Source organism: Macaca mulatta, chromosome 3, assembly GCF_049350105.2.
Source record: "Macaca mulatta isolate MMU2019108-1 chromosome 3, T2T-MMU8v2.0, whole genome shotgun sequence".
Classification (NCBI taxonomy): domain Eukaryota; kingdom Metazoa; phylum Chordata; class Mammalia; order Primates; family Cercopithecidae; genus Macaca; species Macaca mulatta.
Genome location: NC_133408.1, coordinates 196,619,839 through 196,646,327, shown reverse-complemented (window position 1 = coordinate 196,646,327; position 26,489 = coordinate 196,619,839). Strand labels below are relative to the sequence as shown.

Genomic DNA, 26,489 nt, shown 5'->3' with positions numbered 1-26,489 from the left:
CATCTGCGTGGGCTATTTTTGAAACAGTCCTACACAGCCTCATATTTGAGTGAAGATCACTAAACAATGCATACTCGGGACTTCATCATTAGACTCACTTTGTAACTACCCCGTCAAACGCAGTGTATACTGATAACTAGTGAAACTCAATATGAAAGCTTGAAAGCTCTTTTGCTATGAAACTAAAAAGATAAAAATACATCGAGAATTTTAAAAAATACATCGAGACTTTTTTTTAAAAAGTGACTAACGTAACTAACAATGTAACGTAACTAACAATGTAACGTAACTAACAATGTAACGTAACTAACAATGTAACGTAACTAACAATGTAACGTAACTAACACTGCACATACTGAACAGAGGGACAACATGACAAAAGTTCTGTCGCAAAGGTTAAAAAGCTTCACGGCACATAACGTGCAATAACAATAGAAATAATTATATTATAATTTAAGAAGGCTAAAATTTTATAGACTGTTAGGAAGTAAAACAACTGCTGTACCAGAGAAGATGCTACAAGCAGCAGTTTCTGTGTAAGATTTTAAAGTATTTCTTCTATTGGGACACATTTCAAATAATGCCTATTTCTTAACTATCTTCCTTACAATTTTAGAAAACAAGTACAAATTCTCAAATGCTTAGTCTTAAAACGGTATATATGTCAACTAACACAATGAACCACTTTTAATTATCAGTTTTTAAAAGATCAAATTCCACAACTTTCAGTTTACTTTTAATTAACTCAGAATACTGTTTCCCTAAGTTTTCAACAAACTAAGGAGTCTAAAAAATAGTAATATGCCAAGCAGAAGGGTTGAAATAAATATGAATTTACTTTCTGTAGTTTTAACAGAGGACCAAGTGGTCCAGATTTCAAGTCTGCTAGATGTATCCTAGACTATGACTTCAAGTGAACATAAAGCACAGCTACTTATAATTCTATCTGTAGCCATAGCTTTCTAGACCTCCCTTCACAACTAGTCTCGCACACATTTTTAATGCTGACAAATATTTCTCAAATCCAGGAGTCCTGAAGTGCTTGCGTTTCTACCTATGAGGATGTTGGAACCGAAAGTTTGTTTTAGGATTTATACTGCTCATTTCATAAAAGCTTAAAAATCATGTTTATTTCATACCTTTTCTCCAAAAAGTGTCACTAATGTGTCCTCACGGGTCTCAGACATAGTTCATTATAGCTTCTACAATGTAGTCATTTTAGGAGCATTATCAATGTATTAAAACTTTAGCACTGAGTTAGAAAATTCAAACTAAATATCCTATTCTCTTCTACTGAACTAATGTGAGATGACATCATTCTGGGAAGAAAAATCATTTAACAAAATTTACTTTTTCATAAGGCTCTTGGAGTGATGTTCAACTCATACATTGGTGGCACTATCTTTCCCATTCACTCAGAATGACCACAAGGCGGTAAGAGCCCTTCCTGCTCAGGTGAAGGACCGGTAGCTGCACTGCAGACACAAATCTTGGATGACGGAACAATTAATGAAAGTATACGTCAGTTTTGCTCATTTCCAAGCAAAAGAAAAAGGCAAAGAGAGTAGCATGTTTCTGAATTTTCAGAGTGGGTGGAGCCAAGGACAGATGCTGGAATCTGGGACTCTGGTGGGCACCTGTGGATGGAGCGCAAGGCGTCTGGGACACCAGTGCCGCTCTGACACTGAGACTGAGTGCACAGGCTCACAGCAGCAGGCTGGCCTCTGCTTACTCCTCATCGGGAGGCTGAGCCACAGTTCTGACCCTGCCTGCTACTTACCATTGTGAATCATGTAGTGCAAAATCTGTTCAATCACTGACACCACATAGCTAGCATCTTGTAAAACAGGCAAGTAAGTATCCTCAGACGAAAATACTTCAAGCATTCTCATTGGAAGCGCAACATTCAAACTGTCATCATTACAGTTTTGCAGCAACCTGTAAAAACGAAAGAAAGTATTCACACACTGCCTGGATGGCAAAATGTCACTAGTTTCCCCAAGTTACTCTCAGTGACAATGGTTAAGAAATTATTCCAGTACAAGATTATCTCTGAAAATAGAGACATTTTACAGATAGACAGGGAACTATCCAACTAACATTCAGTCATTCAGACAGTTTTAAAAAGAATTCTCATTATATGCCAAACGGTATGCTGGCAAAGTTCACAGACAAGAAAAATGGACAGTGGAGAAATGAACACGAAAAATTAAAGATTACAAAACACTATAAGAAGTATTATAATCCATGAATTGTACCAACAAGCTGCATTTAATTAAACTCAGATACGAATCTCTTTAACAGTGCATATCATCTCCTTAAAGATGCTTTTGAGACTTTCCATGCCTGCAATATCCCCCAAATAGAACAACGATATATTTCTGATCCTAAGTCAACTCTCATTTTGATTAAGGCTTCCCTTCTTACTATGAGAAGAACTGCAGGCAGAAGGGAAGGCTTAGTTATCCATTTAAAGAGGGCAGTACAATAAGTCTGGACCGGTCACACCAATCAAGACACAGAACACAGCCGTCACTCACAAAAGTTTCTTCTTGGCTGTCTCTAGTCCATTCCTCCCTCTTTCTCCCCTACCCCAATCCTTTTTTCTATCAAAAACTTTGTCTAACACAGAACCTATTTTCAGATTTCTCCTGTTGTCTCCACAATGTATTTTATAGCTGTTTTTCCTTTTTTTTAAAAAAACAGAATCCATCTGATCACACATCACCTTTAATGAGGGACCCAGGAGGCTGTTTTGGTGCCTCACTGAAACTGACTTCTCTATGTGACAAAAGCATTCTACCCTGCCAGGAGGCGAATAACGTGCAGGGCTCTGGGTGGGGTGTGTCTACGTGGCTCATCCACTTACTGCAGGCTGCCTTCTGTCGCAATAGAGCCGCAAAGCCCAGGAGAGACAGGGGGTGAAGACCCAGCGGGCAGGACACCCAGCAAGACCTTGTTTTGCTTTTGCCCTTTTCACAACTTTCCCCTCAGCACCACACTGGTGTCTCGTGAGGGGTGTAGGAGTGCAGGAGGAGTGAGGCGACACATAACAAGCGGATAGCCACAAAGGGCGGCGGCAGGCGATGAGAGAGCCTCTTGTCAACCCGGAAAGTCAGCAGCATGTGTGCTGATGATCCCATGTGAGAGAGAAACCTGATAATGCAACAGGGAAAAGTGCTGGAATGGTGCCTCGAGTGAGAGACAGCACAGGATGTAGCTCCAGGGTTATGGGGACAGCCTTGGACGGGAAAAGGATATCCATATTGCCAAGAGACAACCCACTTAAAAAAGTGGAAGATTTGAGCAGACTCTTGAAGAAGAGCCATGTGAGTGACCAGTATGCTCCTGAAAAACACCCATCATCATTAGTAATCCAGGAAATACAAATTCCAATCACAATAAAATACCACTACACACCCATCAGAATGGCTGGGTTTTGACAGATGTCAATACCAAGGGTTCAGGATACAGAGGAGCTGCGCCTCTCGTATGCTGCTGTTCTAAGTTTGGTAGTTTCTTCTAAAGTGAAATATGTAACTACCATGTGACCCAGTGATTCCATGACTTTGGAAATATTCAACAGCATTAAAAAATATGTATGTGATTATAGTCACAAAAGGAGCTACAGGTGGTTCTGGAAGGCCACATTTACAGAAAAAGAAAAATTCAATGTTCTGGCACATGGCAGATGAGACTGTCGACTTACTAACACACACCTGAAATACAATTTCTAACATTTACATTTTGTTAAAATTCCATTTCTCATCAAAAAGAATCAGTGCTCCTTAGAGAAAACAGCCCCAGGCCTGGGGCAGAGAGAGCACTTGAGCCTCTGTGACCTCACAGAAAACAAAGATCTCTCAAAATACAAATGAGGCCAAGCCAAGCAAAACGGGCTGCTTGGCCGGGCGCGGTGGCTCACGCCTGTAATCCCAGCACTTTGGGAAGCCAAGGCGGGCAGATCACGAGGTCAGGAGATTGAGACCATCCTGGCTAATATGGTGAAACCCCGTCTCTACTAAAAATACAAAAAATTAGCCGGGCGTGGTGGTGAGCGCCTGTAGTCCCAGCTACCCAGGAGGCTGAGGCAGGAGAAAGGCGTGAACCTGGGAGGCAGAGCTTGCAGTGAGCCGAGATCACACCACTGCACTCCAGCCTGGGCGACAGAGCAAGACACCGTCTCAAAATAAGAAAAAAGAAGAAAAGAAAAACGGGCTCCTTACAGGGTGCTCTCTACCTATAAGCAGACCACTAAAACACACCGTATTTTTAAAAATACACAAGACCTTAATGAGATTAAAGAGGAAAGACGAGGAGGAGTGTTTTGTCGTTGTTGTTAAAGAAACATGGATTTGGCTGGGCACGGTATCTCACGCCTGTAATCCCAGCACTTTGGGAGGCCAAGGCAGGTGGATGAACTGAGGTCAGGAGTTCGAGACCAGCCTGGCCAACATGGCAAAACCACGTCTCTACTAAAAATACAAAAAGTAGCTGGATGTCGTGGCACATACCTGTGGTCCCAGCTACTCGAGAGGCTGGGGTAGGAGAAATGCTTGAACCCAGGAGGCAGAGGTTGCAGCGAGCCAAGATTGCGCCACTGCACTCCAGCCTGGGTGACAGAGCAAGACTCTATCTCAAAAATAAAAATAAATAAATAAAAAATAATAAATAAATAATAAAAAAGAAACATGGTATTGCTCTGCTGCCCAAACGAGAGTTCTGCTGCACAGTTCACTGCAGCCTCGAACTCCTGGGCATCAGGAGTTTCTTGTATTAGAAATTTTTAAAAATAAAAGTTGGGAAAAGAATAATTATATTTAGATTATTTGCTTATACAAATACATTCAAAAGTTACGTTAGAGGTGTTTTACAAACTACAACCCACAGGCCAAACCAGCCCCAGGGCTGTTTTTTGTACAGCTGTTGAGTGAAGCATGATTCCTTTATTTTTACAGAGTTGTAAGCAAAAGGCAAGAAAAATATATAACAGAGACCATATGTGGACCACAAACCCTAAAATACTTGCTATCTCGCCATTTACAGAAAAAGTTTGCAAACTCCTGCTTTACAGAAAGAATGTATACAATGTGTTTCTCAAACTAAAAGTTTATCAAAGAAATAAGTTAGAAAAAATATGAATTACTGGCATCTGGGATCCTCCTGGTTCTCTCTTCTACTAATAGGTTCTTTATTCCTATCTTTGGTCCAGCTAAGTATTTTCGAAAAATCAGTTAGAAAAGACTAGTTCTGGGCCGGGCGCGGTGGCTCAAGCCTGTAATCCCAGCACTCTGGGAGGCCGAGGCGGGCGGATCACGAGGTCAGGAGATCGAGACCATCCTGGCTAACACGGTGAAACCCCGTCTCTACTAAAAAAAATACAAAAAAAACTAGCCGGGCGAGGTGGCGGGCGCCTGTAGTCCCAGCTATTCGGGAGGCTGAGGCAGGAGAATGGCGTAAACCCGGGAGGCGGAGCTTGCAGTGAGCTGAGATCCGGCCACTGCACTCCAGCCCGGGCGACAGAGCGAGACTCCGTCTCAAAAAAAAAAAGAAAAGACTAGTTCTGATAGTAATCCTAAACAAATATTACAGGCAGTGTCCAGAAAATTAACTGAAATTATACTGAAGGTTCAGAATCATTTGAAAATTTTACTACTGTTGAGACATAAGCAATTTATTAAAAACTGGTAAAGGTGTTATATTCAGGCAATATAATTCACATCACTTACACGTGTTCTTTTGGACACTGAATGCAAGAAAGTCACGGCAGTGGCTTATGTTGAGTTCCTACATAAATAATAAAAAGCCTGATGAAAGGTGTATTCTAAAGAAGGGGCTTTCAGACTGCATTTTGGTTGAGACCCCTATGGAATGGAATCATTCTCACACATCAGGAGTCCTCTTTTGGCTGGCCTTCCATTCTCCAGTAACCAGGATGGCCAACATTCACAAGATAATTCCAGGGCATCCTTGAAAGAAAAAGTCATTGAAAGATACTGATATATGTGGTCTTCATTTATATCTCATGCCGGCCTGAATCACCTAGAGTATAGAAGTCCATGGCCAGGCGCGGTGGCTCACGCCTGTAATCCCAGCACTTTGGGAAGCCAAGGCGGGCAGATCATGAGGTCAGGAGATTGAGACCATCCTAGCTAACACAGTGAAACCCCGTCTCTACCAAAAACACAAAAATTTAGCCGGGCGTGGTGGGCACTTGAAATCCCAGCTGCTCAGGAGGCTGAGGCAGGAGAATGGTGTGAACCCGGGAGGCGGAGTTTGCAATGAGCCGAGATCGCACCACTGCACTCCAGCCTGGGAGACAGAGAGACTCCGTCTCAAAGAAAAAAAAAAGTCCATGATCTCATTTAAAAAAAAAAAAAGGTATGGAAAAGTCACTGTCTCTGAAAATAAAAGTCAAAAGGTATTCCCCTAAACAAGGTGATCAATACATTATATACGTTGCTGACTTACAATAGAATTTTACCTGCAACAGAGGCTCATCAATCTTTTTATTTGAAATAAGCATGTAAGTCTCTCAGATCCATCCAACTGCTTGACAAACAGAGAGCTGTGTTTAATTAAGTTCTGATACAGCCATATCTGAAACAGCAAAACACACAATTTATAACTCTCAATGACAATTTAAGTTTGCTAATTTACATAATACCCCAAATTTCCTTAAGTGGCAATGCACATTTAATCAAACCTAGTCAAAAGGTGGTAAGAAGTAAATATTCTAAGTCAGGTTTTATTTAGAGGCATGTTCACTTTCCAGCCAGGCGCGGTGGCTCACATCTGTAACTGTGGGAGGCCGAGGCAGGCAGCTCACTTGAGGTTGGCCAACATGGTGAAACCCTGTCTCTACCAAAAAATACAAAAATTAGCTGAGCGTGGCAGCACACACCTGTAATCCCAGCTACTCAGGAGGCTGAGATGGGAGGATCATTTGAACTTGGGGGGTGTGGGTGGAGGCTGCAGTGAGCCAACATTAAGTCATTGCACTGCCTGGATGACAGAGAGACCTTGTCTCCAAAAAAACAAAAGTATTTGCATTTTCAGTCTTAATACATCAGTATTAAATTACTAAATTAGTAACTAAAACAAAGTACACTTAAAGCTCATGTCAATCTGAAACAAAAATAGTTCATTTGCAAAAATCAGGAATCTGTAATAAAAATATATGAGAAATACGAATATTAATCCCAAGTTACATAGGATATCTGTTTCTTTTCACCTTTTTTCTCTGTGGATGTGTGTGCCTGTGTGTCTCTAGCATCAACCCTTTTGGATACTTCCCTTCTCTAACTCCATCATTTTTTTGATAGGGAAGGCAATCCTATGAGAACTCTCCATTGTCCTGGATAAAAGGATAGTCAGTGAGTTCATTAAATGCAGATGCAGATTTCCGTCACTTGCAATCAAGAGGCCTGACTAGACAGTATGTATGAAGCTGCCCTATTACTTTGAAAACGCAATACTTAACAAGGAATCTCTTCCACTTTCTCTACTATACCTTTGTGAAATAGACTGGTATTTTATTTTTGCCTTTCATAAGGCCCATTTAGAATCATCTAGAATGAAAAGATAGCCTTTGTTTTTTCTTTTGAGACAGAGTCTCACTCTGTCACCCAGGCTGGAGAGCAGTGATGCAATCTTGGCCCACTGCAACTTCTCCTAGGTTCAAGTGAGTCTCGTGCCTTAGCCTCCCAAGTAGCTCAGATTACGGGTGCCTGCCACCAAGCCCAGCTAATTTTTATATTTTTAGTAGCGATGGGGTTTCGCCATGTTGGCCAGGCTATTCTCGAACTCCTGGCCTCAAGTGATCTGCCAATCTCAGCCTCCCAAAGCGCTGGGATTATACACGTGAGCCACCACACTCGGCAAAGATAGCCTCTTAAGTGTAGCTAGATATAAATATGCCACATAGCCTTTTCTTTGCCTATTATTTTTAAGTAGTTTCTTCTTTGACATTAACATTTCTTTGCCATAAAATGCTATTAACAATGAAATTACCAACACAAAAGCACTCTGCATAATAAATTAGCACATGTCTTAAGCTGGGATGAAATAATTCTGAACTACTCCTAATATTAGCTAATTTGCCTACACACAGGCTTTCTCTTGAGGTGTTCGGAGCTACCTTGCCCACATTTTCTCAGGAACAAATAAGATATGAATAATTCCTTCACTAGCTGACATGTAGCTCTTCCTAAAATTTCTATTACCAGTTAACAAATGAGATGTAAAATAACTACACATTATATAATAGGACTGTTGGAAGAAGACTTCATCAAAAGATTCAAAGAAAATTAAGCAACTAAAAAGTGAGGCAATTATTAATTCCAGAATTAAACTGTACATAAAATATCATCTTAGTACTATATTTGACTTAAAGTCATAATAAAAAATGTTTAAAAAGGGGAAGTTGAGGAAGAAATAGCCATATATGTTGATTTTTGCATAGAATAGCTTTGAAAACCTATCAAAAGTGGCATTATGCTTACTCCTAGAGTAAAAAGCAAACAATGTGAAGACGGGGGCAGGAGACATTTTCCCCTATGTTAAGATTAATTTATTGCTATCGCATCTATGCTTGAGAACTGAATCAACATTCAACTGCCCAGGATGGAGTGCAGTGGCAGGATCACAGCTCACTGCAGCCTTGAATACCTGTGCTCAAACGATCCTCCTGCCTCAGCCTCCTAAGTAGCTGGACTACAGCAGCATGCTAATTTATTTTTTGCTTTGTTTTATAGGTGGAGTCTGGTATTTTGGCCAGGCTGGTCTCAAACTCCTGGCCTGGAGGGATCCTCCCACCTCAGCCCCGTAAAGTGTTGGTAATACAGGCATGAGCCACTGTGTCCAGACCACTTTTCTTTTATCCTTTTCCTGGACGGGTCTTAGGACATTTAATTCTATTTAATTCTATTTAAGGTTTCAGAATACTTGCACATGAGCAATTTGCTTGATATTTGCTCGAGGCCTAAAGTCAAATAGTTCATTTACCTCCAAGCTTTTCACAGACGGCTTCAGAAGCAAGACTGTGTAGCTACACCATGTTTATAAACCACGTCGTGATTGATGACTAAGACTGAGGACCTCACTTAAAGGTAACAGGTGCTCTGGAGAGACACCAACCAACATCTCACATCACCTGCCTCTGTGCTCCTTGGCGATCTTGCAATCTACAAGATTAGAGTATGTGAGGCCGGGAGAGCCTGTTCCAGAAAGCAAGCCCGATTATCTGCCATTGTACTATTCTGATTCTTTTTTTCATCAACTTCAGAAAGCCTGGAAAGAGCCTGCACTTAACTGAAGTCTAGAATGGGTAGATTCAACGGCTTTCACTGCCTCTCCAGACTGGCTCTCAGTTCTTTCTCTGCACCTTCTCGGTTTACAGAAAGTTTTCCCCATGTTCCAGCTTAGCTCAACTCCGGAGGCAATGCTGGGTTTTAAAGCCGAACACCAGTGGAGTAATCATATATTCCTTTGTGCGCTGTAATTAATTTGTGTAGGATCATTCAGTAGGGATGGTTTGTAGCAAAGAAGACTTATTTTTCACTGTATACTCCCCTTTTCATGCAATTTGAGATTTTTAACACAGATAAACACAAATTTCAAAAAATAAATAATATATTTAACCTGGCTGGGTGTGGTGGTTCATGCCTGTAATCCCAGTACTTTGGGATATTGAGGCAGGTGCATCACTTGAGGTCAGGAGTTCAAGACCAGCCTGGCCAACATGGTGAAATCTGCCTCTACTAAAAATACAAAAAAAGTTAGCTGGGGGTGGTGGCATAAGCTTGCAATCCCAGCTACTCAGGGGGCTCAGGTAGGAGGACGCTTGAACCCAGGAGATGAGGTTGCAGTGAGCTGAGATCACACCACTACACTCCAGCCTGGGCGACAGAGTGAGCGAGACTCCATCTCGAAAAGGAAAAAAAAAAAAAAGATAAATAGTATATTTAACCCTAGGCCAGGCGCGGTGCTGACGCCTGTAATCCCAGCACTATGGGAGGCCGAGGCAGGTGGATCACCCGAGGCCAGGAATTCGAGACCAGCCTGCCCAACATGGCAACACCCCTTCTCTACTAAAAATACAAAACTTAGCTGGGCATGGTGGTACACGTCTGTAATTTCAGCTACTTGGGAGGATGAAGCAGGAGAATCGCTTGAACCTGGGAGGCAGAGGTTACAGTGAGCCAAGATCACGCCACTGCACTCCAGCCTGGGTGACAAAGCAAGACTCTGTCTCAAAAAAAAAAAAAAAAAAAAAAAAATATATATATATATATATAAATAAAATTATATAAAATATATATAACCCAACAATTATATACAAATCTCTTAATATTCCCTGAGAAAATGGACAGTAACAAGTTCCATTTTTTAAAAATATTCTTCTATGCATCTAGATGTATTTATGTATTTTCCACCATTAATACACACTGTTCCTCAGCACTAAGATCAAAAGCCTACAAAATTTTAGAGAACTACAATTATATTTGGGATTTTTTTTTTTTTTAAATCAGACCCGAAGGCTGGGCGTGGTGCCTTATGCTTACAATCCTAGCACTTTGGGAGGCTGAGGTGGGAGGATCACTTGAGGCCAGGAGTTGCAGGCTAGTCTGGCCAACATGGTGAAACCCCGTCTCCACTAAAAATAGAAAAATTAGCCAGGCATGTTGGTAACATGCCTGTAATTCCAGCCACTTAGGTGGCTGAGACACGAGAATTGCTTGGGCCCGAGAGGTGAAGGTTGCAGTGGGCCAAGAATGCACCACTGCACTCCAGCCTAGGTGACAGAGCAAAGCTCTACTCCCCCAACGCCCCCGCAAAAAAGAGACCCTAAATCATGAACAGTGGCTCACACCTATAATTCCAGCACTTTGAGAAGCCAGGAAGGGAAAATCACTTGAGGCTAGGAGTTTGCGAACAGCCTGGACAACATAGCAAGACCTCATCTCTACAAAAAAAAAAAAAAAAAAATTGGCCGGGCGCAGTGGCTCAAGCCTGTAATCCCAGCACTTTGGGAGGCCGAGACAGGCGGATCACGAGGTCAGGAAATCGAGACCATCCTGGCTAACACGGTGAAACCCCGTCTCTACTAAAAAATACAAAAAACTAGCCGGGCGAGGTGGTGGGCGCCTGCAGTCCCAGCTACTGAGGCAGGAGAACGGCGTAAACCCGGGAGGCGGAGCTTGCAGTGAGCTGAGATCCGGCCACTGCACTCCAGCCTGGGCAACAGAGCGAGACTCCGTCTCAAAAAAAAAAAAAAAAAAAAAAAAATAGCCTTAACATTAACAAGATGTACACACACCTGTAGGCCCAGCTACCTGAGAGGCTGAGGTGGGAGGACTGCTTAAGCCTGGGAATTCAAGCAACAGAGCAAGACTCCATCTCTAATATAACAATAATAAAATGTAAACACTGAGACCCTGCATTTTAGAGTTTGCAGGTAATCATGATGTGGTATTCAGAGTGCACTTCCCACTGACCTAGGTGTGCTGGCAACTGCTGAGGCTGTGTCAGGGTACATGACAGGTGGGCAAAATATTCTACTTTTTAAATGCTTAAGGTTTTCCACTGTAAAAAAAAATACGAAAAAGCCTATTTTTGGACACACATTTTTATGTGTATCAAATTTTAAGAGGTAAAACACATCACCACAAAGGTAACCTCTCACAGCTAGCTGAGAAGTTCGCAAAGCCTGGACGCAGTGGAGAGCTGCTTAACTTTCTGATGAGATGCCATTTCCACTTTAAACAAAAAAGCAGAACACGTGTAAACGAGGACAAGTGAAAGTGTAGTTAACACTCACCAAACGTTTTGAGTCTTCATTTTGTTTGTAAAAAAACAGAAGCTGCCTTACCAAAAGGGTAAGGTTGGGGCCATTAGCAATGGGAAAAGTGCCCCCGGACTGTGACAAGGTGGCACAGCGATCAAATGCACTTCTTTGGATGGAATACTGGAAGAAAAACAAAACAAAATGACCCATAAATACAGTATTTGGACACGCAATTCTTATGATGTAAATATACGTTGCTGTGTTTACAGGAATGGTGGAAATTGACAATGAAAACGCCACTATTGGTCCTTGCTCACAGTTGAGTTGTGGGGAAAAAAAAAAAGGTTAAAAAAAAAAAAAAGAAAAAAAAAAAGCTAGGCATGGTGGCTTAAGCCTTTAATCCTAGCACTTCAGGAGGCCAAGGCAGGTGGATCACCTGAGGTCAGGAGTTCAAGATCAGGCTGGCCAACATGGCGAAACCCCGTCTCTACCAAAAATACAAAAGCTAGGCTGGGCACGGAGGCTCACGCCTATAATCACAGCACTTTGGGAGGTCAAGGTGGGTGGATCACCTGAGGTCAGGAGTTTGAGACCAGTCTGCCAACATGGTGAAACCCCATCTCTACTAAAAATACAAAAACAGTTAGTCAGCTGTGGTGGTATGCACCTGTAGTCCCTGCTACTCAGGAGGCTGGAGCAGGAGAATCGCTTGAACCTGGGGGCAGAGCTTGCAGTGAGCCAAGATTGTGCAACTGCACTCCAGCTTGGGTGACAGAGCAAGACACTCTCAAAAAACAAAAAACATAACAAAAACAAGCCAGGCGCAGTGGCTTATGCTTGTAATCCCAGCACTTTGGGAGGCCAAGGCAGGCAAATCATTTGAGGTCAGGAGTTCGAGACCAGCCTGGCCAACATGGTAAAACCCCAACTCTACTAAAAATACAAAAATCAGCCAGGCATGGTAGCGCGCGCCTGTAATCCCAGCTACTCGGGAGGCTGAGGCAGTAGAATTGCTTGAACCCAGGAGGTAGAGGTTGCAGTGAGCCAAGATCATGCCACTGGAGTCTGGCCTGGGCAACACAGTGAGACTCAGTCTCAATTTGAAAAAAAAAAATAAAGAATCTCCCACGACTTTCTTCTATTTTGATTTTCAACTGTGGTTAGGCCCATGTTTGCATTTTATTATTTAAAAATTACCTAAAAACTCACCTATCTATAAATCTTTACAATAATCAGAACAAATAAAATTATTTATTGGGAAGAATACTATTGTCAACATTGACTTCCATTAACAAGGTGTACAAAGATACCATATTTAAAATAAGCTCTCCCATGCTCTACTATTCTTCTCATTTTAAAACAAACAAACTTACTTGCTGTTTTCTGTCTCTATAGCCTCGAATAAATGACTGGATAATTATTGCATTTTTCAACCTTCGCCTTTCTTCCTAAACAATAAAAGGAGGAGTGAGGGAGCAACTGGTCAGAACTGAGTGAAAATGACATTTTGCTAGTACAGACTTTAAAAACACTTAATGGTGATGTAATTCACATACCATAAAATTCATTCTTTAAATGGTAACACCCACTAAATATGCATTTAATATATTAACAGTCCTATAACCATCACCACTGATTTTTAGAATACCTTCATCACCCACAACCAGAAGCCCTGTCTCCATTTACAGTCACCCCCAGTTTCCTGCCGGCCTTTCCCTTGCCCCTGGCAATCACTCATCTACTTCTATCTTATGGATATGCTTATTCTGGACAGTTGATATAATGGGATCATACAGTATGTTGTGTCTGGTTTTCTTCACTTAGCATGATGTTTTCAAGATCCACCTATATTACAGCGTATGTGAGAACTTAATTCCTTTCTAAGGCTGAGAGTAATGTTCCAGTGTATTGACAGACCATGCTGAATTCATGCATTCATCTACTGATGGACATGTGGGCTGCTTCCACTTTGGTCTATTAGGAATTAAGGCTGCTATGAACATTCATAGAGAAGTTTTGTTGTGGATACAGGTTTTCATTTCTGTTGAGCATAAACTTAGAAGTAGAGTTATCATTGAGGAATTGCCACACTGTTTTCCAAAATGCCAACACCATTTTACAATCCCACTAGCATAGCAGGACTTTTTGTTTTGTTTTATTTTATTTATTTTTTTTTGAGACAGAGTCTTGCTTTGTCGCCCATGCTGGAGTGTGGTAGTGCGATCTTGGCTCACTGCAAGTTCTGCCTCCTGGGTTCACGCCATTCTCCAGCCTCAGTTTCCCAGGTGGCTGGGACTACAGGTGCCCGCCACCACACCTGGCTAATTTTTTGTATTTTTAGTAGAGACGGGGTTTCACCGTGTTAGCCAGGATGGTCTCGATCTCCTGACCTCATGATCCTCCCGCCTTGGCCTCCCAAAGTGCTGAGATTACAGGCATGAGCCACTGTGCCCAGTTAGCAGGACTTCTTAAAGTTTTAAATATTAAAGGAATACAAACAGACAACACCAGCATTTATTTTAAAGGTCACTTTCTTGTTTCAAGAGAAAATTCCAATTTTCATTGACTTGAGACTATCTTTAAAATGCTCAGTGACCTGGCAAAAATATGTGTTCTTCATTGTTATGACCAGTGCTACCACTGTTGGACAGCCTACTACTATGTGTCAGCCCTATGAGAGGCACTTTAAGCCAGGCATGGTGGCTCATGCCTGTAATCCCAGCACTTTGGGAGGCCGAGGTGGGAGGATGACGAGGTCAGGAGATTGAGACCATCCTGGTTAACATGCTGAAATCCTGCCTCTACTAAAAATACAAAAAATTAGCCAGGCTTGGTGGCGGACGCCTATACTCCCAGCTACTCGGTAGGCAGAGGCAGGAGAACGGTGTGAACCCGGGAGGTGGAGGTTGCAGTGAGCCGAGATCGCACCACTGCATTCCAGCCTGGGTGACAGAGCAAGACTCCGTCTCAAAAAAAAAAAAAAAAGAGAGGCAGTTTATATCCAAATGCAGAGTCATCTTACAGGTGAGCATCACTTCCAGTTTAAAGATGCAGAAACTGAGACTGCTACAAAGATTAAGCAACACCCAAAGATGTAAGGCAGAATTCAAACTCAGGTATAATAAAGCCTGTACTCCATCTCACCATACTACATTGTTTCACGTCTTCTATGAATGTCATCTACAAAGCTGAGACTAACACACACACTGTGGGATTCAAGAACACCATCAAGTCATATAGATGTACTTTCTGGGCTTGAAATGGTTATTAAAAAATCCTGTGAGGCCGGGCATAGTGGCTCACGCCTATAAACCCAGCAGTTTGGGAGGCCAAGGCGGGCAGATCACTTGAGGTCAGGAATTCGACTAGCCTGGCCAACGAGGTGAAATTCCATCTCTACTAAAAATACAAAAAATTAGCTGAGCATGGTGGTGCACGCCTGTAATTCCAGCTACTTGGGAGGCTGAGGCAGGAGAATCACTTGAAGCCGGGAGGTGAATGCTGAAGTGAGCCGAGATCACGTCACTGCACTCCAGCCCAGGTGACAGAGCGACACTTTGTCTCAAAAAAAAAAAAAAAAAAAAAAAAGAAACCCCAGGAAAAAGTGACTTTCACCAGATGCACATGTCAATGTAAGGACACTGGAAACATGAAAAAAACAAGGAAATACGACATCTCCAAAGGAATGCAATAATTCTCTTTTTTTTTTTTTTTTTTTTTTGTGAGACGGAGTCTCGCTCTGTCACCCAGGCTGGAGTGCAGTGGCCGGATCTCAGCTCACCGCAAGCTCCGCCTCCCAGGTTTACGCCATTCTCCTGCCTCAGCCTCCCGAGTAGCTGGGACTACAGGCGCCTGCCACCTCGCCCGGCTAAGTTTTTTGTATTTTTAGTAGAGACGGGGTTTCACTGTGTTAGCCAGGATGGTCTCGATCTCCTGACCTCGTGATCCGCCCGTCTCGGCCTCCCAGAGTGCTGGGATTACAGGCTTGAGCCACCGTGCCCGGCCGGAATGCAATAATTCTCTAGCAATAGATTTTAATCAAATAGAAATTTTGAAAATCTCAAATAATTCAAACTATTGAATTTTTTTTTTTTTTTTTTGACGGAGTTTCACTCTAGGCTGGAGTGCAACAGCGTGATCTCAGCTCACCACAACCTCTGCCTCCCGAGTTCAAGCGATTCTCCTGCCTTAGGCTCCCGAGTAGCTGGGATTACAGGCATGCACCAGCACGCCCAGCTAATTTTGTATTTTTAGTAGATGCAGGGTTTCTTCATGTTGGTCAGGCTGGTCTCAAACTCCTGACCTCAGGTGATCCACCCGCCTCGGCCTCCCAAAGTGCTGAGAATACAGGCATGAGCCACCGCGCCCAACCCTCAAAATATTGGTTTTAAAGCTCAGTGAGATACAAGGGAATTCTGAAAAATACAGTCAGAAAAATAATTTGGTATATAAGCGAGCAACTTACCAAAGAGACAGGTAGTTTTAAAAAGAATCAACTAGAAATTCGGTGGCTCAAGCCTGTAATCCCAGAACTTTGGGAGGCCGAGACGGGCGGATCACGAGGCCAGGAGATCGAGAGACGATCCCGGCTAACACGGTGAAACCCCGTCTCTACTAAAAAATACAAAAAAACTAGCCAGGCGAGGTGGCGGGCGCCTATAGTCCCAGCTACTCGGGAGACTGAGGCAGGAGAACGGCGTAAACCCGGGAGGCGGAGCTTGCAGTGAGCTGAGATCCGGCCACTGCACTCCAGCCTGGGTGACAGAGCAAGACTCCGTCTCAAAAAAAAAAAAAAAAAAAAAAAAGAAATACAAAATACATTTGAAAGCTTCAAGACAGACTGATCAGGCAAAAGAAAGAATCTCAGAACTTGAAGACAAGTCTTTTGAAATAATCCAGCCAGACAAAAATACAGAAAAAAGAATGAGCAAAGCATTCATGATATTTGGGATAACATAAAGCAATAAAATATTCAAAGTATTGGTAATACCAAGGTCAAAGAGTCAAAGAAAGGATTAGGAAACCTATTTAATGAAATAATAGATGAAAACTTCCTGTCTCACAGGAGATTTAGACACTCACATACAGCAGGCTCAACCATCCCCAAGCAAATAATCAGACTATCTAAAGAGAAAGATAAAGACTGAATTCTAAAAGCATCAAAAGAAAAGCAGCTAGTCACCTATAAAGGAAAACTCATCAGATTAAAAATCAAGAGGAAAAACAGTAGAAACAAACCCCACAGAAGATCCAATTACTGGAGTTTAAACATTGTCTTAAAAAATCTGTAATTATGTTCAAGAAATTAAAAGAGAACTAAAGACTATATAAAAGAATGAAAAAAAGTTCTAGAACTGAAATAACAAAAGCTGAAATTAAGAAGTCAATGGATGTATTCAACAATTAGGCCGGGCAGGGTGGCTCACGCTTGTAATCCCAGCACTTTGGCAGGCTGAGACAGGCGGATCACTTGAGGTTAGGAGTTCAAGAACAGCCTGCCCAACATGGCAAAACCCCATCTCTACTAAAAATACAAAAAAAACAACTGGGTGCAGTGGCGGGTGCCTGTAGTCCCAGAAAAGCACATGAGGGATATATGGGACACAATGCAAAGGTCAAATACATTTACAGTTTGAGTCCAAGTAGGAGAGGAGGAGGAGAATGAAACAAAAGCACTAATGGAAGAGATAATAGCCCAGAATTTTCCATAAAACAAGATTAAAAACACCACCCAACAAATATCTTTCTTGGTTGAGCAGTGCCCTCCCGGGGACATCTGGTAATTTCTGGTGACATTTTTGATTGTCACAATTGAGGGAACGGAGTGCTACTGGTATTTAGTGGGTAGAGGCCATGGATGTTGCTAAACATCCTCCAATGTAGAGTACAGAGCAGTTCCCCACAACAAAAAATTATCTGTTCAAAAACATCAGTGCCAAGGTTGGAAAATCCTAACTAAAACTCTTTTCACTCTAACCACCTCAGAGAGCCCTTCCCCTAAACACCATGCCTAATATAGGCCCTTCCAGTTGTAATCACATTACTCTGTTGCCCTCATAGGTCTTTGTCGCCACCTCAGTATCCTGGTTCACGGCTCTGTTCTACCACTGAGCAGGAACCTCGTCTGTCTTATTCACTATCTGTATACTCAGCAAGCAGAGCAATACCTAGTACATACATAATAAGTTCTCAAAAAATATTTGTTAGAGGCCTAAATGAATTGTTAAGATAACAAAACAATAAACTCTAAAAAAGCAGGCCATAAGATAGTACAATTGCCGATTAATCAATAAAATAAAGCTATTTAAAGAAACCATCACAACATATAACGTAGAATAAACAATAAAAATGCCATTAGTGTCTTTCTTTCAACTTCTTCACAAACAGTTAAGACACATGTCTTAACAGTGAGCTTTCTCCTTTTGTGTCATGAAACATCAACATCATAAGCCAGATGAGGCAGTTCACGCCTATAATCCCAACACTTTGGGAAAATGAGGGAGGCAGCTGCATGAGGCCACAAGTTTGAAATCAGCCTTGGCAACAAAGCAAGACCCCATCTATGTAAAAATTTTTAAAATTAGCTGGGCATGGTGGCATGCACCTGTAGTCCCAGCTATAGGAGGCTAGAGCAGGAAGATCACCTGAGCCCAGGAGGTCAAGGCTACAGTGAGCTATGACCGTGCCACTGCACTCCAGCCTGGTTCACAGAGCAAGACTCAATCTCTTAAAAAAAAAAAAAAAAAAGAAGAAACATGAACATTATGTTTATAATACGGCTTTCTAGATCTTCTGGAAACCATATCATTATGTAAGTCAACCAAAAGCCCATGTTCCTTCTTCAGTCTGCAAACTGCCTTTTTAGTTCATCTTTTTCTACACTGGCTCCAGAATAAGTAACTTACAGTGAAATCAAAAAATGTTTCTAAAGCTAAACACACACACACATTCCGTCATATATAACAAATACATACACATATACATATATACAGTAAAACCAAGGCGTGTTTAAATGCTGTAGAAAAAATGCTTATCTACAGAGTATTACAAAACTGTTTTTACCTCTCTCTTTCTTCTTTCTTCCTGAGTACGATGTAAAAGAGAAGCCTTTTCCTCCTACACCCAAACAAGAGAAAAAAGGAGGTAAGGTTATAATTTCAATTTTTAAACTCCCATACAAAAATTATAGAAAGTTTTCACCCAAAAAAAGATTCTAAGATCATGCAAAAAAGCTGTCTTGACTTAATCAGATGAGAAAATCTGAGGCACAAGAAGTTAAATGGTTTCCCAGAAGTCACTAGATATAATACAAGTTAGTACTTCAGTAGCTTTCTAAGAATAAGAACTGATTTCTTCACATATACAAATGAGTACAGGTAAAACTGGGGAAATGTGAGTAAGACTGGTGCTCTGTACCAATGTCAGAGTTCCGGCTGCAACATCTTACTAGCTTTGTAAAATGCTACCCAGAGGAAACTGCGCGATGTGGATGGGGTCTCCGGGTATCACTTCTTTTGTTTTGTTTTGTTTTTTTTCAGGGAGTCTCACTCTGTCACCCAGGCTGGAGGGCAGGGGCGCCATCTCAGCTCACTGCAAGCTCCACCTCCTGGGCTCACGCCATTCTCCTGCCTCAGCCTCCCAAGTAGCTGGGACTACAAGCGCCCGCCACCACGCCCGGCTAATTTTTTGTATTTTTTTAGTAGAGACGGGGTTTCACCGTGTTAGCCAGGATGGTCTCGATCTCCTGACCTCATGATCCGCCCGCCTCGGCCTCCCAAAGTGCTGAGATTACAGGCGTGAGCCACTGTGCCCGGCCGTCTCTTGGTATCATTTCTAACAGTTGCATATGAATCTACAATTACCTCAACAAAAATTTCAATGAAGAAATCAATCTCTCTGATGAAAATTTTTTTTCATAAGTAAAACTAAGTTTTGAACAAAATCACTTGGTTTATAGAAGGAAGTGAAAGAATAAAACTTCAAATAAATGAAAAATACTTAAAGAGAACCCTCTTCTCCCCCGCCAAATTGTTCCAGTCTTTAGTGTATGGACATTTTATTTTTGTAAATTTCTTCCAAAATAAAATTAAAGGTCCAGGCTGGGCAAGGTGGCTCATGCCTGTAATCCCAGCACTTTGGGAAGCCAAGGCAGGAGAATCACTTGAGCCCAGGAGTTTGAGACCAGCCTCTACAAAAAGTTTTTAAAAATAGTTGGATGCAGCAGCATGTGCCCGTAGTCCCAGCCACTCAGGGGGCTGAGGTGGGAGAATCACTTAGGCCCAGGAGGTCGAGGCTGCAGTGAGCCAGGATTGAGCCACTTCCAGTCTTGAGTGACAAAGCAAGATCCTGTCAAAAAAAAAAAAAAAAAAGTTAAAGGTCAGAGACACTATATATGAATCATTAGAAAAAAATACATTTAAGCGGGGCACAGTGGCTCACGCCTGTAATCCCAGCACTCTGCGAGGCCGAGGCGGGCAGATCATGAGATCAGGAATTCGAGACCAGCCTGGCCAACATAGTGAAACCCCGTCTCCACTAAAAATACAAAAATTAGCTGAGCGTGGTGGCGGGCGCCTGTAGTCCCAGCAACTCGAGAGGCTGAGGCAGAAGAATCGCTTGAACCTGGGAAGCGGAGCTTGCAATGAGCCGAGATCGTGCCACTGCCCTCCAGCCTGGGCAACAGAGTGAGACTTTGTCTCAAAAAAAACAAAAAAAAAATTAAATATCTTGAGAGACATATTTAATCAGAACAGTGTCAGAGAGTAGCTAAGCCAACTTAAAATTATACACTGATATGTGAACTAACAGTATTCAGAATCAAAGTTTCTATTTTTTTTTAAATTGAGACAGAATCTTAACTCTGCCACCCAAGCTGGAGTGCAGTGGCGATTTTGGCTTACTGCAACGTCTGCCTCCCGGGTTCAAGCAATTCTCATGCCTCAGCCTCCCGAGTAACTGGGACCACAGGTGCACACCACCACACCTGGCTAACTTGTATTTTTAGTAGAGATGGGTTTTTGCCACATTGGCCAGCCTGGTCTCTCAAACTCCTGGCCTCAAGTGATCTGCCTGCCTCAGCCTCCCAAACTGCTGGGATTACAGACATGAGCCACCATGTTCAGCCTAGAATCAAGTTTCTAACTGTCAAAATGTAAAGCCACGACTGGTGCAGTGGCTCATGCCTATAATCCCAGCACGTTGGAAGGCCGAGGTGGGCAGATCACTTGAGCTCAGGAGTACAAGACCAGCCTGGGCCACATGTTGAAACCCCATTTCCACAAAAAATACAAAACAAATTAGCAGGGCATGGTGACGCATGCCTGTAGTCCCAGCTACTTGGGGATTGATGGAGAAAGATCACTTGAACTGGGGAGGCTGAGGCTGCAGTGAGCCAAGATTGTGCCTCTGTACTCTTGCTGCAGTCATGAAGCAAGACCCTGTCTCAAAAAAAAAAAAAAAAGTAAAGTCAAAGAAATTAATCCTCCAGATATTTTCTATCATAGAAAATTTCACATAAAAAACCCTTATCACATGTCCAACAGCAGAAAAAATATTGTTTTAAACTTAACTAAAATGATTCATGATTGTTTACTTTTCAATTTTTTTAACTTTTAAAAACTAATTTTAGACAAAGAAAAACTGCAAAAATGATACAAGTTCCCTTATTCCATATGTCTTGCTTACTTCTACATTAAGCAGATACAATTATCAACAGGAAATTAGCACTGATACAGTAATGTTAACTAATCTACAAACTTAATTAGAAATCCACCAATTTTCCCACTAATGCCGTTTATCTGTTCTAGAATCCTATCCAGGACCCCACATTATATTTAGGTACTATTTCCTCTTAATCTTCCTCCAATCTATATAGTTCTTGTCTTCATCTTTCATGTCCTGGATGCTGTCCCTCAATTTGGGTTTTTCCAATACTCTCACGATTACAGTAAGGTTATGCAATAATGATAGCATTAGATTTTAATCCATAGGATTATACGCACATACACGCACCATGGACTCAATACTTATATAAATAACCAAATCAATAAACAAACAAGGGAAAAGAAAACTCTTTTCCTCACAGAATCCAGTTTAAAAATGTAGAAGGAAAGAGAAAAACAGAATCACCAAACACTACAGTGATAAACACTGCAGACAACATCTACTAATGTATGCTAAAATTAGCGGGCAAAAGTTTGAGGAGAAACAGGATTTGCCTAGTCTCGAAGTGTCTCTCAAGAGATAGATCAATTAACAAGGGAAAGAGAAAATTTAGAGCAGAGAAATCTTGCAGACACCACCAACTAAGACATCATCTGGCTCAGTTATAAAACATAAGGGCATAATGAACTACTACTTGGTCCATACAAATGATACAATCAACTATTGTGTTAGTCTTGCCAAAAGACTCTTTTTTAACCTAAATGTATTTATCTCAAGGGGAAATCTTTCATCATTAAATAGAAAAACAGCATCACTGCTCACAAACAGAAGGTATCCCCCCAAATTAAATACAATGAAAACTGTATTTTTAAAGTTAAATTTGAAAGTGGATGCTGCAGTGGCTCATGCATGTAATCCTAGTACTTTGGGAGGCCAAGGCTAGCAGATCACCTGAGGTCAGGAGTTTGAGACCAGTACGACCAACATGGTGAAATCCCGTCTCTACTAAAAATACAAAAATTAGCTGGGCGTGGTGGTGTGCACTTGTAGTCTCAGCGACTTGGAAGCCTGAGGCAGGAGAATCACTTGAACCTGGGAGGCAGTGAGCCGAGATCATGCCACTGCACTACAGCCTGGGTGATAGAACAAGACTCCATCTCTTAAAAAAAAAAAAAAAAAAAAAAGAAAGAAAGAAATAATCATGGAATTACATAAAAATCTAACAAGTTTGTTTATAAAAAGCCCTATGTGAAACTTGATTCCTCAAGGTAAAAGAAATTGTTTATAATCACAATAAAAGAATACGAGACACTATGCTGCTTAGTTTAAGAGGAAGATTAGGCTCTGTTAGACAGTTTTATTTTTTAATTTTGATATTAACCAAAGAATTCTAATTTACATGTCTGTAATTAGATCAGGCAGGCAAATGGTATTTATTTATTTTTTTGGAGACAGAGTCTCGCTCTGGCCCAGGCTGGAGTGCAGTGGGGCAATCTTGGCTCCACTGCAACCTCTGCCCCCAGGATTACAGGCATGTGCCACCAGGCTTGGCTAAGTTTCTGTATTTTTAGTAGAGACAAGGTTTCACCATGTTGGTCAGGCTGGTCTCAAACTCCTGACCTCAAGAGATCCACCCATCTCGGCCTCCCAAAGTGCTGGGATTACAGGCGTGCGTCACCGCACCCAGCTGCAAATGGTATTTAATCATGTTCTCTGACAGAACTGGATTCTGAAAAGGAACTCCTAACCAAAATGCCATTTTGCTTCAACAAACTTTTGCTTCAAGAAACCATCCACAGTCTGATCTTCTGAATGTGTCCTTTTACTTGGTAATATTCACATGTTAATAAAACAGGGTGGGGGAGACTGTCTTTATCCATTCACCACCAACTGGTTCAGGAAAACCCTCATGGAGACCTTTAAGCCTAACTCTGTGGTTTTTTTTTTTTATTCTTTTCTTTCTTCCCACATGCTGCTGTGTCAAATACTCCTAACTTTGTAAATGCCATATTCAAAATACTTTTTTTCAAGTTTTTCACAATTCTTTCCTCCACAATCAAGATGTGTATGCCGTGGTGAAAGTTTTACTCCACAAAGATAATGACATTCTTCTTGAGGTAACATTCAAGGACAGACTCTGCTACCTACAAGCTTTCAGGATGAGGGAGAAGTGGGTGCTGGTAGTTACTGCCCACGACTTTACAAGGCTAGAGAATTAAGTTTCCGCCTTTCACAAGAGTGATGATTTCACACTCTATTGATAACAGACTTAATATCCCCGCATATGAGACTAGTAGGACTGCATTTTCAATACAAAAAGGGAGCAGACTTTAGTTCTGGTAAAGTTTCCGGTGCTGTAGCACAATGGACCAAATTCCCATATTAACCCAAGACACAATCTCTGCTTTTCCCATTCAACACACTTGGAGTCTATGTCATCATTTGTCATAAAATCAACAATAGATTTTAAAGTATTTCTTCTAATTTATGAGCCAGAAAAAAAATGTCTCCATGGACTTGTCTATTCAGCTCACGCCTGACAAAGCAAAGGATTAACTGAGTTCAGAATATCAGTGGGCTCATCGGTCTCCAGCGAACAGAACCAAGTTTGTCTTCCCCAGGAAAGTAACAGCTGCTCAACGTATCTGTCCCTATCTAAAAATGGACAATGAGCTAACACATTAGACAAAGGAAACTTGTCCATTATTTTATTTGCTTTCTGACTAATCATCACTTTTAATCACAGCTTTGGCAGCAGCTTCCCATTTGGCCAATTAGCAGCTCCAGCCTTTGTGATTAAACACAATGCACGGATGCAGTGTTCTCCACATCGGTCCTGCCACTCCGTGCATCTACTTTGAACCTGTTTGTTCCCAAAAGCTGAACAGAGGTTTTGGGTGCTATGGCTTATGGTTTCAAAATAAAGCATGAGTGCATGGTTTCACACTGGAATTTGGCACGTAATAGATTAGGTTCCCTCTCTCAGCCAGTCCATGAAAAACTGGTTTTCAAAAAGCTTCATTATATTTGTGTTTCCTTTGATTTTCTTCACAGCCACCAAGTTAAAGCTGACTCTAGGGCCGGGCACAGTGTTTCACACTTGTAATCCCAGCACTTTGGGAGGCCGAGGCAGGAGGATCACTGGAAGCCAAGAGTTTAAGACTAGCCTGGGCCATGAAACAAGACTTTCTTTACAAAAAAAGAAAAAGGAAAAAAGAGGTAGACATTGGGTCTCACCATGTTTCTCTCTCTCTCCCTCTATACACACACACACATATATCTGTTGCCCAGGCTGTAGTGCAGTGGCATGATCTCGGCTCACTGCAACCTCCGCCTCCCAGGTTCAAGCAATTCTCCTGCCTCAGCCTCCGAGCAGCTGGGATTACAGGCTTCCACCACCATGCCTGGCTAATTTTTGTGTTGTTTTTTAAAGTACAGACCAGGTTTCACCACGATGGCCAGGCTGGTCTCAAAACTGTTGACCTCAGGTGATCCAACCACCTCGGCCTCCCAAAGTGCTAGAATTACAGGCATGAGCCACCACACCCAGCCACCACGTTATATCTTAATGGTCACTTAGGTTGTTTTCAGTTTTTGGCTAATTCAAATAAAACTGCAGTGGGTATCCTTGCAAATGTGTCAGTAATGTCTGTAGGTTAAATTTCCAGAAATAAAACTGCCAGGTCAAAGGCTATGTGCATTTTGAATTTTAATAAATATTTCCAAATTGTCCTCCAAGGAGATGTCAATGTATGAAAAGTGACTGCTGTCCCTTGTCTTCACTTGCACAGTGCGGCATCTAACTTTTTATGTTTGCCAAGTAGACAGGCACAAAGCCTTATTTCACTGTAGTACTAACTGTATTTTTTTAAATAAAGCTAAAGTTCTTATGTTTAAAGGATATTTTTATTTCCCTATGCAGTTTGAACCATTTAATTTTTCCATTTGATTGATCTTTTCGTATTGTTTTACAAAAAATCATTTTCATGATGCTACAAATATTCCCTTTGTCACTGTCTTTAACCTTGGTTATATTTTTCTATATACAAAGTTTTAATTCTTAATGTACTCAAATTTCTCAAGAATTCAGTAGCTGCAGCTTAGGATTATATGCATAGCATGGACTATTACCATCCATATCACTAGCATGGATTTCTGTATGCTAAATTTTTTAATGCATTGTTGCAGGTTTATTTTTAATAGCATGCTGAAATCTCACTTTCAGAAGCTGACACTAGTGTGAGCCACATGCTGATATTCATAATTGTGAATCAGGATCATGCCTACACCTTTATTTTTTCCTCCTACCAGCTGGGCCTGACATGAGCTTTTAGAAGTCAAACGATGAAGACTGTCTTATAACTGAAGACACTAACTATAAATAGGGCTGTCTTCACATATCATAAGGACCACATTAATAACCCCTTGGAGTCGGCTTTATTTTTTTGGCTGCTGAATAAATTACAGGGCATTCACTACATGGAGTATCACATAGCTCTTTAAAGGAATGTGGCAGATTTATCTACTGATCAGGAACTGTCTCCGAAATGTACTGTTAAGGGGGACAGAAGTACAGCAATCTGTTCAATAAGCTCTAGCTTGTGTTTTTTCAAAACGAAGGGAATTTACACACCTATATGATTATATATGTAGAGAACAGCTCTGACAGGATGTGTAAAAATCCCAAAACAGAGTGTGAATATAAGGATTAAAGAACTGGGGCCGGACACAGCGGCTCATGCCTATAATGCAAGCAGTTTGGGAGGCCAGGGCAGTGGATCACTTGAGATTAGGAGTTCGAAACCAGCCCAGCCAACGTAGTGAAACCCCGTCCCTATGAAAAATACGAAAATTAGCTGGGGGTGGTGACGTGCGCCTGTAGTACCAGCTACTCGAAAGGCTGAGGCACAAGAATCGCTTCAACCTGGGAGGTGGAGGTTGCAGTGAGCCGAGATCATGCCACTGCACTCCAGCCCAGGAAACAGAGCAGAACTCTGCTTCACTTGACTAGAGAAAAAATGAAGTATCCAATGCAAAA

General features: G+C 41.7%; 1 protein-coding gene across 4 annotated transcripts in view; it reads right to left on the bottom strand.

Moving 5' to 3' along the window:
- UBE3C (ubiquitin protein ligase E3C) overlaps positions 1–26,489 on the bottom strand; it is a 139,413-nt gene that overhangs the window by 92,275 nt on the left and 20,649 nt on the right. For 2 of the 4 annotated variants that reach the window (XM_077997821.1, XM_015135374.3), the window contains 5 exons: positions 18,851–18,904; positions 13,162–13,236; positions 11,822–11,968; positions 6,485–6,600; positions 1,781–1,938 (listed from right to left, as the gene is read on the bottom strand). In XM_077997821.1, coding sequence (XP_077853947.1) covers positions 1,781–1,938; positions 6,485–6,600; positions 11,822–11,968; positions 13,162–13,236; positions 18,851–18,904 — 550 coding nt within the window. The remainder of the gene's footprint in view (positions 1–1,780; positions 1,939–6,484; positions 6,601–11,821; positions 11,969–13,161; positions 13,237–18,850; positions 18,905–26,489) is intronic. The other 2 variants (XM_077997822.1, XM_028846526.2) reach the window with 1 other exon arrangement.